Here is a 16,107-nt window from a genome sequence, read left to right on the forward strand (position 1 = left end):
GGAGCCTTTATTGAAAGAGCCAAGTGAAATATATAAATAAAATAGCAATACAAACTAAGCGCAATTTTAAGAAGACATTTCTTACACAAATTGACAGACTTATCGGAGTATTAATCTAAATACATTTTATCAAAGCATTTCCAAACCTACTGCAGCTACTTTGCAATCTGTTATAACACGTTTTGCAAAAATACTAAATAATTAATGTATAAATAAAACATGCCTACCTATTGATTTTTCTTATCCCTACAGTCGATGTATCTGTTTGCGTAGTCTGTGATAATGTCTAGCTCTTCTTCATTTATACACCCCCCTCAATTTTTAGCAAGATTCGTCCATCAGACACAGGTTACCGATTAAACGAATAATGATTTCTTCATTAGTTTTCCCTCTTCAATCGTTTTTATTGAAAGGTTCTCCAATTCGTTATTTTTCTCTTCTATCCTTCTCGAAAGAGCGAAACGAACCGTTGCTATTACACAGACAATATGATATGTAACAAATAGGATGACACCAAACAAGTACACAAGATACATCATGTGTATTCACAAGATGTGAATAATGCCACAAGTACCAACGCGTTTATCAGAGAGTAGTTCAAATGTTCATATACTTATTACAATTATCAAATTTTCAAGAATTAGTATAAGTAGTAAAGAGGTGTGTAGACGGAGTATATAGCTAAAAATGTTTCCAAAATAACACATCGGAGGCATAGTAGGAGTGTCGTGTCATTGGATTATGAAACTCAAACCACTTTATAATTTTCTGTCTTTGTCGGTTTTATTTATATATTCCCCAATTCGTTGCTATCGTCTCCTCTATCCCTTTTAACTACTTTGAGAAGCAGCTATTAAACGTACTATACGACAGATGTAACAAGTAAGATGGGTCTACAGATGATACAAAACAAGTAGATTAAGAATGCTACAAGTATCCAGAGGCGTTTTGCCTGCGACAATTAGAGAGTAGTTCAAATTTCACTTATTTAGAATTCGTTTTTATTTTTTCTACCATTCTTAAATACTGTACAAAAAAGGAGAAAAATGAAAACGACGCTACGACATCGAGTATAGTGACAGGTGACACAAAAGAGGTATTCAGAATCGGTGGTTTAGTTACTTCAATTCGCTATACCACATGTGGAGCTTTAACCTGCTGTAAGCGAGTATTTCAAATGGCTCAAGATAGAGATAATTGAATCATTGCATTTATCTCTAAATTTTCAAGGACGAATTTAAGATATAAAGATGTCTATAGGGTGAGACAGAAATATAGAAATACAGTAGAAGGAAGTAATATTATATGTTACAAGCGGTAGTCTCCAACTATCAGTGAGTAGTTCAAATGTCACATAAATAGCGAAATCGATGGTTTACTTACTTTAATGGCTCAATTGATTAAAATAAGTTTGAGGATTAAACGTATATAAATGTATGATATAAAAGCATGGAAAAAACAAACAACACATAACAAAGTTTTTTTAGCACGTCTTTTCTTTTATCACGAGATTTCTATTAATTGTTTTGCGCTTTTAACGCCTTTTGGAAGCTTTGTAACTCTTTTTAAAGCTTGTACGTTTTTTAACGCTGCGTTTATCACATTGTCCATTGGCGACTCAGGACCTTGAAGGGGCCAGTTCGATTAAAGTTTAAAGGTTAAGCGACCAAGTGTTGAGTCAATAGACACTGTACTGCATGCTAGGATCTTAAGTAAATAGACTTAGCTACTCTGGGTTAAAGTATTTCATTTCAAAGTATTTTGAAAACAAAGTTTTCAGTGTTTTATTGTTACATAAAGTATTTCATCTTATTTTTTATGACAAAATGCAAAAAATGACATTTGACGTTACAATGGCACATTTTATTTGACATTACATCTTATTTCTCGTCATAATGTCGCTGGTAAGTCGATCACGCGTTGCCATCGGATATGCTTTTCAGATATGGCCTCAAAAGATTGATGAGTTCCCACATAAAATACGATAAGGAACTCCACCAAAAAGGTCATAGTAACAAAAGCAAGAGGTATATTTACTGTCTTACGATTTTATACTGGATGGTATGTATTTTGATGGTATTAATAATTTGGGTAAGAAAAATTGGAATAAAAAAACATTGGATTTTATGTGTTTTATTTCGCTAATCAAAAACATCGATTTTGAACATTCGGTACATATGTACTGACAAAAACATCATTTATAAATAATAGCCAAATGTTAAAGTTCTAATACACATGGATTGGAAGAATGACAGGCTAAAAACACAAATACCGAAATAGATTGTCACTTTCTTCAACCAGGAATACGGGATCAGGATTAAATTTTCGATTACACGTTTTTTTCTAACTTAAATAATATTAGGTAAAAGATAGATGTAGTAATTAACCTGGTTACCCCGAAAAAATGCAGCTTGTTCTTGGTCTACCATAAAAAGATGAGATATAGAGAAATTTATGACGATTTGGTTAAATAATTGATATAACAAAAATAAAATAAATAAAACTGAAGACTGTACATATACTAAATATATTTGTTACTCATTTATTAGATTCTTTATTCACTCGTCTTCTTTTTACACTGTAACATAGTGGCATTCAATGTTCTTTAAATTTTTTAAGGTTTTAATTTGTATGATTTGATATTTACTTAAAATATCTGGTCAATATCGCGTTCTAATGATCAGTGACCGTAATATTATTGGTCCTTCAAGCGGAAAGATCGTATTGAATGAACTGAGGGATTGAAACTTTCACTACATGTGATTATTGCGAAAGTGTTTTGAAAAGCTCTTCCTTCGATTTTAATCTTTAATAAACTTTAGGAACTATGTTAGTAGTTTCTAAAAGAACTAATAAAAAATATTCGCAAAAAATAATGATGACTGTAAACCAACACTAACGATTCTGCACCTTCTGGAACATCCAAAGCAGGTGAAAAAACAAGTTGGAGAAAACAAGAAATTAAGTATTTTGTGCAAAAATAGACTAATCCGTACTCATAGTCGAAAAAAACAAAACCACGTCAACGAACCTAAGTATTAAATTAAGTACATACACTTATATACATACATATACTTACGAATCATAATCGTAGTTTTTTATAGTGTCAAAGAATTAGCTGCGTTTTTCGGACTGTTATCACTATAATTATTACAAATCTTTGTGCGAAATAACTTGTGTCGATAAATTAAGTTTGAGCAATCGTCTGGGTATTGCTGTTTGAAAAATATTACCCTTTAAACCAAATCGCACCTATTTCACGACATCTCTTTTTCTATTTGAGCTGTTTTTAGAAAATAATAACTGAAAACTTGGTTTTGTACGCAACACGCTTCAAATCATCTATATGTTGTGGGATTAGAATTAAGAAATCATAAAAATTATGCACTGAGTTGACGATTTTGCAAGTTTTTTCTAACAATGATCATTCACAGCATTTAAATAAATAAAATCTACAACCCAGCAACATTGACATGTATCTTGATCTCACGACTATCAATTTTGGCTAAGCAGGTCCACGTTAGAATTCCTAAGCAGTTGAAGGAACATGGAATGCAATTTTACAGAAGTAAAAAAATATATGAAAGTTCAAATTGGTTTTGGTATTGGTTTCAAATGACACAATGACATCACTGAAAAGTATATCACTTTTATATGCACACTATTGCAGTCCATTTGCGAGTGACCCTTAACTAAATACTTCTGTATAATTACCGTATTATTTTCGTTGCAGAAATGCAGAAGTGCATTAGTCAATGCGACGTTGCAATTTTGGGCAGAATATCCATCGTTATCAAAACTTTTGGTTTGTCCTTTTCTTGGGCATCTAACTCTTCATTTAAAAAATCAATAATACAAAATATAAAAGAAATGACATCTATTTTGTCCTCTCTCACATGCCATACATTAAATTAATTAAATTATAGATGGTGAAGTTATGGCATGCTTTTTTGTGTGTTGCGTGTTTTTGATTTCCTTTCATATCCAACAGCAGATTGTGGCTCATATTTTTTGTATACGTTATACACTTCTGGTGTTCTTTTTTGCGTTGTTGGATGTTTATTGACTAGAGTACACACCAATAAATTTCGTTGATGCCAATCCATCTCAGACCAAAATCCATCAAAAATATTCCTTCGTTGCTCATCGGTTATAATTAAACACTTCCTTTTTTCTTTTACTGCTAGACACTTTGCTGAAATGCATCTTGGTTTCATTTCCCGGGAGTTTTCTTTATGGTAAATACGGATCCACCTTTCTTCTTCTTTTTGCTCGATATTCTTTACCGTGCATCCTTAAACATTTTTGTTCATTTCTTTCCCAAGTAATCTGATTTGCCTTTTTTGCAACGCCGTTTCTTCTCATTTTTTTTTCTTCTCGAACAGCGTTTACTTCTTTAGATGTTGCTTTAAGTTTTTCGCGTCTGGCGACATTGACAGATGCATTTCCGCAGCTTCACTGAGATCTTCAGTGTTCAAAGTTAGATCCTTTCCATTCTCCACCTGAGTACTTTCCTTCACATTAACATTCATCCAATTATCTTCTACATCAATACTAGCCAGGCATCTGCTTTGGGTTCATTTTTTAAATGAGACCCGGTTTGAATAGTAGTACTTTTTCGGTTCAAAATAATACAGGAATGTACTTGCAGGTTTCTTCGATGGAGAGATCGAAAGAAACGTGAAGACATTAGAAGAAAATGTAACGTACAGTGTATAAATGAATGGACACTAAATAGAAAAAAATAATGGAATACCCACACAAGTAGAATGGGGTAGACCCGTGTCGTCAAAATAGCAAGAGATAAGTCACCAATCTGCAGAACTATCGGACAACCGCGCAAAAGATGAAGTGACAACCTTCCATAAAGGTATTAATTCGCCAATGAACAAGCAGAATTGCTTATAAAGAGAAAGAAGAAGCAGAAAACAAATGCGTAATTATTTTTAAGGAAGAAGTGTAAAACTGGCAACACATCGTTGCAATTTTTATGAGTTTACACATTTATCAAAAGGTTCAAAATAAGAACGCAGTACCGAAAACAAAAACATTCAAATAGGCACTACCTGGAAGGCATTTTTCAAACAAGTGGGAGTTCGCAACGTTAAGAAACTTACCGGAAGAGTTCTAGAACCTTGACATAGATTCATTCATCTGCCACAAACACACTGAGCCACAAAAGTACATTGCACTAGTTGATAATTATATGGGAAAACAGTACAAAGTCGACACTTTTCAATGGTCACAATATAGACAAAAATAGATGGAGTGATTTTTAGAGAAAATTGTAAAATAGGCAGCACATCGCTGTCATTTTTACGAGTTTTTAAAGAGCTCACAGTGCAGCCAAGTACAAACCACTTTGATAATAATTTAAATCCTAAAAGTGTTGCGAAATAATAAGAAGTGCTGGATTGCCGATTTTACATTTTTTTCCAATAATAATTACACATTCAGAAATAGGGTTTTTCCATTTTCCAGCCAAAGATGCACAATTTGACAACATTGGCATGTATGGGTCCTCTTCTTTAAATTGCGTTGACTGGAACGCATTTTCCAAACAACGAAGAGTTCGGAAACCTAAGAACCTTGGATGGAGACATCTATGACATTGTCAGACATAAATTGCTACATTGCAAACAAAACCGCATTGTTATTGATTAAAATAACGTGAAAAATAGAAGCTTAGAAACGTAGAAGCGACACTTTTAAATAATATATCACAAAAAATAACGTAAGTTATTTTTAAAGAAAATATGTAAAACCGGCAACACATCGCTATCAGTTTTATGAGTTTATGAACGGTTCACAGTGCAGCCAACTATATCAGGCTTTTATACAATGTCTACTAGTGAATTCGTAAGGTCGATATTCGAATAAATAATTTAATAGTGTTGCGAAACCGTAGAAACGTGTACTGATTTGCCGATTTTACATTTTTCCCTAATAATAATCACGCAATCAGCAATTGTATTTTTCAATTAGCGGCGAGGAAAGCTGTGCAATTTTTCCACAATGACATATAGGTTGGGTTTTCTTTAAATCCCTATCGCTCTAAGTCAGCTACGACTCCCAATCTTCGCTAACAGGCATTCACGATGGAATTACTATATAACGGAAGATAGGCACGATTGTATCGACATCAAAAACGTGTAATAATTAAATTTAAAGTTAAAGAAGGAACATATAGATATTCACGATGAACAGCAAACAGTTGGTTGACAAATAATAGAAAATACACTTTTAGATGACGTATCAGTACAAAAAATACATTTGAGTCCAAAAAAATATGTGTAGTTATTTTTAAGGAAAATATGTAAAATCGCAGCGCTGTCATTTTTATGAGCTTCTGAAGGGTTCGCTGTGTTGCGATATCTTAAACAAGTGGCAGCTTTTTATAAGTCAGCGGCTCTTATTTAAATTGGTTGGTAATCTGAATGATTTTCTAGATCAGTCACTGGATAGTGATAGTGAGCATTTTTCCCTGCACTATTACAACTTTCTAGCCAGAAATAAAATGTTTATTTTCTTTAATTTATATTAAAAAAGTCTTCAAATCTTCAAATTAGAAAAAGAGATACCGATACTGTATACAAAATATGTCAAAATTTTAAAATAACGATAAAGTGGCACCTACAACGCAAAAAGGAACTCCTTACCTCCGTTTATCAACAAAATTCGAATGCTTAAAATCTATGTGAACAATAAATTAATATTTTTAACATTTCTCATATTTATTTCTTTCATTTTTTAATATCATATAGTTAACTCTTTTAAAAACCTCTCTCTTAAGCCTATTTTCCACTTGGCGGTAAACCAGTCTGCTTGTTGGCCCTATAAACAAACAAAAATCGTATCAGAAACAAATAACAAGAAAATTGCAAGTTTAATACACAATGGGATATTCCACCTATAGAGTAGTGGGTAGTAGAAAGTGTTTGAAAATCCGTATTACATAGTGATCCGTATGTCACAAAATAAGAGAAGAATATAAAATTACAAACCAACTCAACTGTGTTGACAATCTAAAAAATTGAATATTATAGGATAGAAAAAGTTTAAATTTTTTGAACTATCTAGGTGGACTACTCTTTACACAATTAGAGGAGGTTACAAAATAACTGGTCGAGAAAATACAGACAAATAAATGGATAAAGACGATTTCAGCATAGCGAGGACGTGAAAAGGAAAAGAGACGAAAAAAAGATGAAAACTTCGAAAAAGCAAAAAAAAATGGAAGAACCGTAACAAAAACAGAAAGATCTCAGGGAGGGGTATTGCATCTGCTATTGAAAGAGATAAGGAGTTAAAAAAGAAGAAAACAAATAGCAGAACTAAGAAAAGAAATGGGACTAGAATCCCTAGATTATCAGCACGGCTTTTAAAGCTTACGAAAAGAAAATATAGCTCTGAAAAATGACATTGAGGGGTTTAGAAAAGAAAACGAGTGAATCCAAAACTTACTTCGTCTTCCGATTCCTATTTCGATTATCAGCCCCTTGATTGGTCGGCCTAATGACTTGCGTGCTTGGCTGTCGGTAAACGTTTGGTTGACCTCTTCCAGAAATAAGTCTAGGGTCAGTACCTACACACAATTATAAAATAAGTTTCCATACGAATCTGGTGCATTTTGTGGATACAAAAATCTGACCAACTTTTTTTAAATTTTTCTTATTTTTCTTTAGTGTTGTATAAAAATCATTTTAAAGTGTTATTAGGGACAGCTATTTGATAATTATGATCAATTCTCTTTAATAGCTTATATATACATAAACATATATATATATATATATATATATATATATATATATATATATATATATATATATATATAATATAATAATAGTCTCCCGTTTTATACCGCTGTCGCGGCTTTGGGAGTATAGCAGGGTAGTCTGCTATATCTAGGGCCTACGGTATACAAGGAAGGTAACATGGCCAGTGCTACGCTTCAACCGTCTATTATTACCCCTGGTTTTACCCAAGGTACTCATTTTTATTCAGGCTGAGTCGACCTGGGGCCTATAGACATTTTTAAAATGTCTAGATGTTCTTGCCGGCGGTGGGATTCGAACCCCGGACCACCGGCTTGCGAGTCAAGCATCCTACCGCTTGCGCTACGCATTATATATATATATATATATATATATATATATATATATATATATATATATATATATATATATATATATATATAGAAAAGAAATTTAATCTTTGCAGATAAGTTAAATAGTAAACTCTTAAATATTGGGGAAATCTGCATGAAAGACTCTAAGTATCAATTATTTCGCCGAACGTTTTCGCCAAAGAGAATTAATTTGGCTTCTTCAGGGCGTAACTTAGAATTGTAGAGTTAGTTAAAAAACTTAGCTAGTAACAACATAGTGGTGTTTTTGTTACTATGTGCAAAAAAAAGTTTTTTTTAACGTTGGAAATGTATGGTTTCTCTAAAATGTTTAAATTTGTCTGGAGATTACCAAAGTTTCCTGAAAACATCTTCCTTTGTCCAAAATCATGTTCCTAAAAAGTTCTGATAGACAGTCCTAAAATATTTTAAGATATCTGGAGGTATCCAGAACCTCATAAGACATTTTAGGTCACTACTGAAACATTTTGAAGCTTCCTTCTAACAATCTGAAAACATGTCAGACGACTTGAAATCTTGCAGAACAGCCTAAAATATTCCAGAACATTACTTAAACGTTTTAAGTTGCCTGGAAGTTAACAAAGCCAACTGAAAATATCTTGGATGATCTAAAGTCACGGAGAAGCTTCCTAAAACTGCCTAAGATTGTCTGAGGCTATTCAAACTCCACAAAACATTCTAGACCAATACCGAAAAGTATCAAGCTGATCTGAAACTTGGCAGTATCTCATAAAACCACCAAATCGGTATGTCAGAGTTTCGAAGAGAATTAACTGAAACCATCTTGGTGTATTTGAAATTATCTGGAAAGTTACCAAAACCACCTACAAATATCTTGGATAATCTAAAGTGACTAAATAGCTTTTATAAAATTCTGAAGCCTATTACTGAAACATTTGAAGCTGTATGAAATTTTCCAAAACCTTCTGAAACGATCTAAGATTGTCTGAGGTTATTCAGACTCCCTAAAGCATTCGAGACGAATACTGAAAAGTTTCAACCTGACAGCGCAGCCGTCAGAAACCATCTGGGATTACATAAGAACACTTCAGACCATTTATCAATAATGTCAATTTGCTTGTGAAAGTTCCCTGAAAACATTTTGGTTGACCTAAAATCATTTGAGAACCTTCCAAGAGGTTCTGAAGATGATTACTGGCACCTTTTAAGCTGCATAGAAGTTTCCGAAGCCTCTTGAAATTGTCTTAGATTATCTGAGCTCATTTAGACTCTCTAAAATATTACATACAAATAATAAAAGCTTTGAAGCTGACCTGAAACTTGACGGAGTGCTCTATAAACATCTTATTTAACTTAAAGCCATACAATGGCTTCTAAGACATTTCAAAATATTATTGAAGTTTCCTAGAACTTTCCGAAGAAAACTAACTCCAGCTCGATGATTCTGAAGACATCAAGAATCTTCTACAATATTCCAAGCTATTACTGAAACGTTTTAATCTGTCTTGGAACTTACTGAAACTTTTCAAGTTGTCTAGAAGTCGCCGAATCTCCCTAAAAGCATATGTTTGCTGACTTGCAAGTCGTTGGTAAGCTAATAAAAAGTTCTCAGGGCGATTACTTGAAGATTTCAAACGGTCAGAAAGTTTCCAAAGCTTCAAGAAATTACCGAGACACACAATTTTTAGCCGAATTCAGGTATCCATAAAGTGCACCACATTTTTTTCATTAATAGTGTAGGAGTATAATGCTATTTTATGCAGATATAATTATAGTATACTTACTGGGTACCATATAAGGCATCCCTTGGTATAAATTCGTAGAAAGAGGCATTTTTTGTCTCTCAAAATAAGTAACATCGCTGGCTGGAGTTGGAGATCGACTACTTTTAGAAGTTCCTGGTGTTGTAGCTCTTATATTCGGAACCTAAACAAACCATACATATAATAATGAAAGATTTGTACACAATATTGACAAGGTATTCATTTAAATTGTTACAGTAGAGTGATTTGTTAATTTTACTATTGATAATGGTCAGTTCAGTTGCATCATTTAGTGAAGATAGGTTAAATTAAGGTATAATCTCTGATTTTACTATTTCTCTTTTTATTGTGCCTTCAAATAATATAAATGATAGAATAAAACCGGAACCGATATAAATGTAGACAACTGTCAATCAAATATAACTACCAAGTATAAAAATACCAAACAAAACTAAAATCCTTACCTGTTTAAACATAGGAGGTGAAGAAAAGTTCGGCGGGAACGAAAAATGATGAGGCGGCGTTTCCGACGGTGTCCTATACATTCCAGGATTTTGTGGAGCGTATGCAGCTATAACGGTAGCAGCCGGAGAGCTCGTTCCGGTACTGCTCTGACTAGAGCCCATTAGGAAGTACTTGAATTGTTTTCCTTTGAGGCCATTATTACCGTGTCTCTGTCGGTAATCGTATTGTGCTTGTTGACCTGATAGAAATAAGTAAAAAAATTACCATGCAGAAAGAAAATTATCGTTAATAAAGGTAAGAAAAAATGAAGTATTTGGCCAAGGTGAGAAATTTTAAATTTACTCCATAGACGGAGCTGTAATTTATATACAATTAAGTAATAATGCACGAAAAGAACCACATGCACATTTCTGTCTTCTATGCTCAGTCGTGAATTTTATTGTGCATCGTATTTTTGGAGAATTCAAAGCTGGGTAAAGTTCTTTTTATATGTTTCCTACTCACTGGTGTGACTCGTGTCTCTTGTTCATGCGAGAAAATGAGTGATGCTTTTGCACTCGTTTAACAAGTTTCCATAATCCACAAATTGATGTCAGGATTGGAGATAGAAATGCCTGGTAGATCTAGTAGGTCAAGCTTTGTTGCAAATTGATGTCAGGTATGTGGTATGATTTACATCTGTGACATTTAGTAGGCCAACTTCAGGCTCAGTTTTTTCTTTTATTTCGGAAGTAAAAGTTAAAATTTAAAAACAAAAAATTAATAACTCAAAAACATACCTTTATTGGATAAATACGCCTGGCAGTGACCATTTCCCCCCAAGTTCATCTGCTGTATGCTCTGCGCTAAGTTGTACAGTGTCTGCTGGTCGGGTCCAACACCGGGCAGAACCGGCCCTGTACTGGACGGACAACTATTCGGCGTGGACGTAGCTTGCGGATACGCTGGTAGGCTCTGTGGTGGTGCCACCGGCTGTTGTGCTACCGGTGGGGGGTACGTAGTGGAAACAGGCGGATATATTGGATTTTGGCTGTAGATTATGGGCGGCTGATTTTGATAATATACTGGATTCGGTGGCGCGCCTTGACTCTGGTATACTACCTGTACTGCTTGACCGGGATATACTGGTTGGATTTCTGGTGTGGGTTGAATGGTCGAAGACGTAATGAAATTGGTCGCGGGATAACCTGGTGATACAAACGCTGGTTGTGTCTGCGTCTGTATCGTTGTTTGTAACGGAACTGACGGATACCGAGGTGGAGTAGCAGCAGCTGGCTGTGTGGTGTTCTGATAGTAAGGTATTTGTTGGTTCCAATACGGAGTTGGTTGTGTGGGCTGGTAAGTAACTGTTTGCACTGAAGGAGGGGCTGGAGCGGAACCATCGGGAAGGTAATACGGTTGGCTTCCTACCTCTGACACTGCTACTGTTGGTGAAACTTCCTACAGTTTAAAAATCGAAGTCAAAAGTTTTTATAACAGCACAAATAGAAAAGTACAAAAAATGTTCTTCTTATTGCCTAGGATTTATGTACAATTTATTACATTAACTAATATGTATAACTATAACCAAAAATTGCAACTTACCATTCTCCCATCATACTGTTGTGGCATGTAAACCCCATACGGCGCAGAATAAACGATATACGGCTGTTGAAAGACGGTGGCCTGTTCAGGAACAGCTGGCGATGAACTATAACTAGTGTGGTACCCAGCAAATTGCTGTGGCTCATTTTGAACATACGTAAAACTTTTTTGTGCCGTACTACTACCGTTTGCCGGTAATGGTGGCGAAAACGGTAAACTAGGACTTGTTGAACTATTTGCAATATGCGTCGTCTTCCTGGATGGTGATTGTTTGTTAGATTGTGATTTCTTTGGAGATTGTTGCGGGGATGATTTCGGTGAAGAGGAAGGTGGTGGTTTTGCAGGCGTGAGACTGATGTTCGGTGGTAGATTGTCTGGGTCGTAATGGTAGAGGCTGCCGTCATCATTCTTCAAAGGTTGGCCCGTCTAAATGAAAAATTGTTAAAATATACCAATTAAAAAATCTGAGCGACAACTGATGGTGATGGAAAAAATAATCGTTCTCCCACAGAATCAGTTTAGCTTTACGAAAAGCCGTTCTACTGGGACAGTATTGTAAAAATGTGACACAATTCTTACCTGTGGATTGATGATCAGGCTTCCTTTAGGTACATTCTGAATATCCGTAACAGCCCACACAATATGATTATCGTCAGACTTTTCGAGACACTCATCTTCCTGCTGCTCGTCTTCGCAGCCAATGTCCTCCCTGATTTCAGCAGTAGGATGCGGCGTTGATGTTGGAGAGGGCGTTACCGATTCCGACATTTGGGACTGCGACTTATAACCCGAACTAGAAGGACTGAGGCGCCAGGACACTGAACTAGCTCCCGAATCTGGAAAGATTCTTCCTAATAGAAATATAGAAAAAAAGTAGTTGATGTGGAATGTAAGTTAGCTAAGTGGAAGGGTAGGTGGAGGTTGGGGTGTTAAAGTAGATAAGTTGGGTATAATTAAATATAATTGAGTACAACAAGATTTGAAATTTAAAGTAGAAATGCTCGGAGTTTTCAAGATAAAGGTCATAAAATATTTATAATATAATTTTTTGTTTGTTTCATATAAATAATTTGAAATTTGAACGTAAACATTTCATAAATTTTTGTATTGTATAATTCGTCTTTGTTGATGTAATTTTTCGAATTTTGGAACTGTTAGAAATCACAGTGAGTTAAATATGACCAAGAAGGTGGACGTTACATCAATTCTACTTTAATTGATTGACTTTTGGGACGATTTTGTTGAGTCGTGTGAAAAACTTGGTGAACAATGCTTGTTTTTCTTGGAACTAAGTTTTTTCTCACGAATTTCTAAGTTGGTCCAAAACGCTTATTAATAATCCAAATTTACTGATTTGTATTTCCAAAAAGCTTGAATAGCTGTATCTATACGAATGAATTGACATAATAATATTTGCACGCAACTGCACATGTGTTCGTTTAACTGAAGTACCGTTTTTAGAAGAAAAAAGCGAGAAATCTAATAGCGCCATTTCTTATGAAAAGACAGAACTAATTGGATAGTTTGGTCTATTTTACTCAACGAAGACAAGTCAATAAAGAATATAGAGGATAAATAAAGAAAACAAGAAAATTTTGGCTGTCTCTTTTAAATTCCTGAAGAAGATATCGCAAACTCAACAAACCGCTTGAGAAGATGGCTCAATACAAAAAACATACGAAGAACTGTCGTACAGATTCCATTGACAATAAAAATGTAAAAATAATAAAATCGTTTATATAACAATAGATATTTCGGTCATACAAGTTAATTTTTCGATGAGTTCTTAGGTTGGTCCGCAAGATTATTTATATTGTTAATTCAGTATTATTTGGAGATGGTAGTATATCAATAACTAGTAGATCAGGTAATTTAAAAGCTTTCGATAGCGTGCAGCATGGATCGCTTTTGAACATATTAAGAACCAAAGGCATTGATGGTAAAGACCTACGTATCACAGAAAACTTGTATTAGAAGCAGAAAGTATTCGTATGAGTCAATGGAAGATTAACCGACAAATGTTACTTTCAAAGAGGCGTCAACAGGGATACATTTTATCCCCACTGTTATTAAAAATTTACTCGGATATAATTTTCAAACACACTTTGCAAGATAAAAACTATGGAGTGAAAGTCAATGATGAATTGATTGAAAATACACAAGGAAACTAAATTCCTGTAGCTGCCTTTATACCATGTATCACAAAAAATTTATTTAAAAATTCTTTTATAAAAGGTATATATTAAAACACCTTACCGGGCTATATCACAGGAACGTTTTCGGAATTAATATTTCATCATCAGTGCTATCTGGATGTACATGTTTTGAACCACTAAATACATCGGTAAAAACCTTTTAAATGTTGTTAAATTAAATTTGAGTTACATTATTTGATTTTATATACTAGGACGTTTAAGTTACAACTGGATAGATAATATGGTAACATAAGACTTCACTCAGAATAGAGTGATACGTTGATCCGGCTGTAAGGACCAAACTTGCTTGAAACTTAAAAGATAGTTAAAATTTGATGATTTTTGCCTTGCAATTTATAGAAGGCACAGATTAAAGCAAAAATGTGAATTTTGAAATAGAAATCTTCTAATTTCTACTTTCGTGTTTTATTATCAGATGTCGCTATAGCATCCATATTGAAAATCCATTTTATTGTTGCTTCTTTTGACGGAGGAGATTTGTTTTCACGTTTAGAGCTTATGTACCAGTCGCTCTGATGATTCCTGGTGGGATGATATATGTATAAGCGAATATACAGAGGCACTATACGTGAATCTTAACTGTGTTTTCTTTTATTTCGGTTTACTCTTTATGAGTACTAAAAACCAATTCGCCAAGGATTTTTGCTTAGATGAGGAAATATGTTGTGGAATGCAACATTTAGATTCTCCATTTCTCTCTTACATGTTTTGGCATCGTCTGTTTTGCCTTGCAATTTATAGAAGGCATAGATTAAAGTAAAAATTTAAACTTTTCGTCAATAGAAATCTTTGGATTTCTACTTTCGTGAATGCTTAAAACTTGTTTATATATATATATATATATATATATATATATATATATATATATATATATATATATATATATATATATATATATATATATATATATATATATATATATAACGAGTTTATTACAGCTGCCGCCATTTCTCGCAACCTAGCTTCCAACGCTTGCGATCGTTCCAGTCATCTACTTGTAGACTCCTATCTTCCATTGCACCTTTTACTTCTTGTCTCCACGATCTTCTTGGTCTTCCCTTTTTCCTGCGGTTGGTGGGGATCCACTGTAATATTCTCTTTGGCCATCGTTGATCATTCATCCTTTCTACATGGCCATACCATTTCAGCCTTTTGCATTCTATAGTTTCCAGGACGTCAATGTCTATGCCCATACGCTCTCTGATTTCAGTATTCCTTACTCTATCTCTTCTAGTTAGTTGGCAACATATTCTCCAATAATTAATTTCCATTGCTTTTATTTTGGATGCGTCATTTTTATTTATTACCCAAAGCTCTGAACCGTATGTAGCAATGCTTTCTATGATACTTTTGTATATCCTAATTTTTGTGTTTCGGGTGATGTGGTTATTCCAAAGTATACTATTCAGTTGACGTATTGCTGAATTTCCTTGACCAATTCTAGTAGCTATTTCTTTTGTATTCCGACCATTGTTTGTAATGTTTACACCGAGATATTTATAGCTATCAGTATTTTGAATTTGTTTGCTTCCTAGTTCTAAGTGCTCTCCTTCACCTCCCACTACTACATACTCTGTTTTTGATGGATTAATTGATAAGCCCCACTTAGTATATTCTTCATCTATTTTTCGTAACATGTAGTGGATATCATCTTGATCTTCTGCAAGTATTACTTGGTCATCAGCAAAATGCAAGCTGTACAGTGTATGGTCTCCAATTTTAACACCCATAGGTTCACATTTTCTTTTCCAAATATCCAAAACCCCCTCCAAATAAATCTTAAAGAGTGTAGGTGCAATGCAGCAGCCTTGGCGAAGTCCTTTGGTCACTTTTATCTTTTTTGTCACTTTTTGTCCAATCTTTATGTAAATGTACTTAAATGTACACTTGTTTATGTAAATGTACTTAATACTGGTGAATCTTGTGACAGATTGTGTAGGTAATCATGAGAAGAAAATGGACTCGGCGAATG

General features: G+C 34.2%; 1 protein-coding gene across 8 annotated transcripts in view; it reads right to left on the minus strand.

Annotated features, from left to right (window-relative positions):
- Positions 1-2,117: 2,117 nt before the first annotated feature.
- The window catches only part of enc (R3H domain containing protein encore), a 144,818-nt gene continuing 130,828 nt past the window's right edge, over positions 2,118-16,107 (minus strand). For 7 of the 8 annotated variants that reach the window (XM_072532470.1, XM_072532469.1, XM_072532468.1 and 4 more), the window contains 7 exons: positions 12,499-12,770; positions 11,920-12,345; positions 11,115-11,775; positions 10,335-10,573; positions 9,892-10,033; positions 7,465-7,585; positions 2,118-6,834 (listed from right to left, as the gene is read on the minus strand). In XM_072532470.1, the coding sequence (XP_072388571.1) occupies positions 6,795-6,834; positions 7,465-7,585; positions 9,892-10,033; positions 10,335-10,573; positions 11,115-11,775; positions 11,920-12,345; positions 12,499-12,770 (1,901 nt within the window). In that variant the 3' untranslated portion in view covers positions 2,118-6,794. The remainder of the gene's footprint in view (positions 6,835-7,464; positions 7,586-9,891; positions 10,034-10,334; positions 10,574-11,114; positions 11,776-11,919; positions 12,346-12,498; positions 12,771-16,107) is intronic. The other variant, XM_072532475.1, reaches the window with a different exon arrangement.

Source organism: Diabrotica undecimpunctata, chromosome 5, assembly GCF_040954645.1.
Source record: "Diabrotica undecimpunctata isolate CICGRU chromosome 5, icDiaUnde3, whole genome shotgun sequence".
In the NCBI taxonomy this organism is placed as follows: Eukaryota; Metazoa; Arthropoda; class Insecta; order Coleoptera; family Chrysomelidae; genus Diabrotica; species Diabrotica undecimpunctata.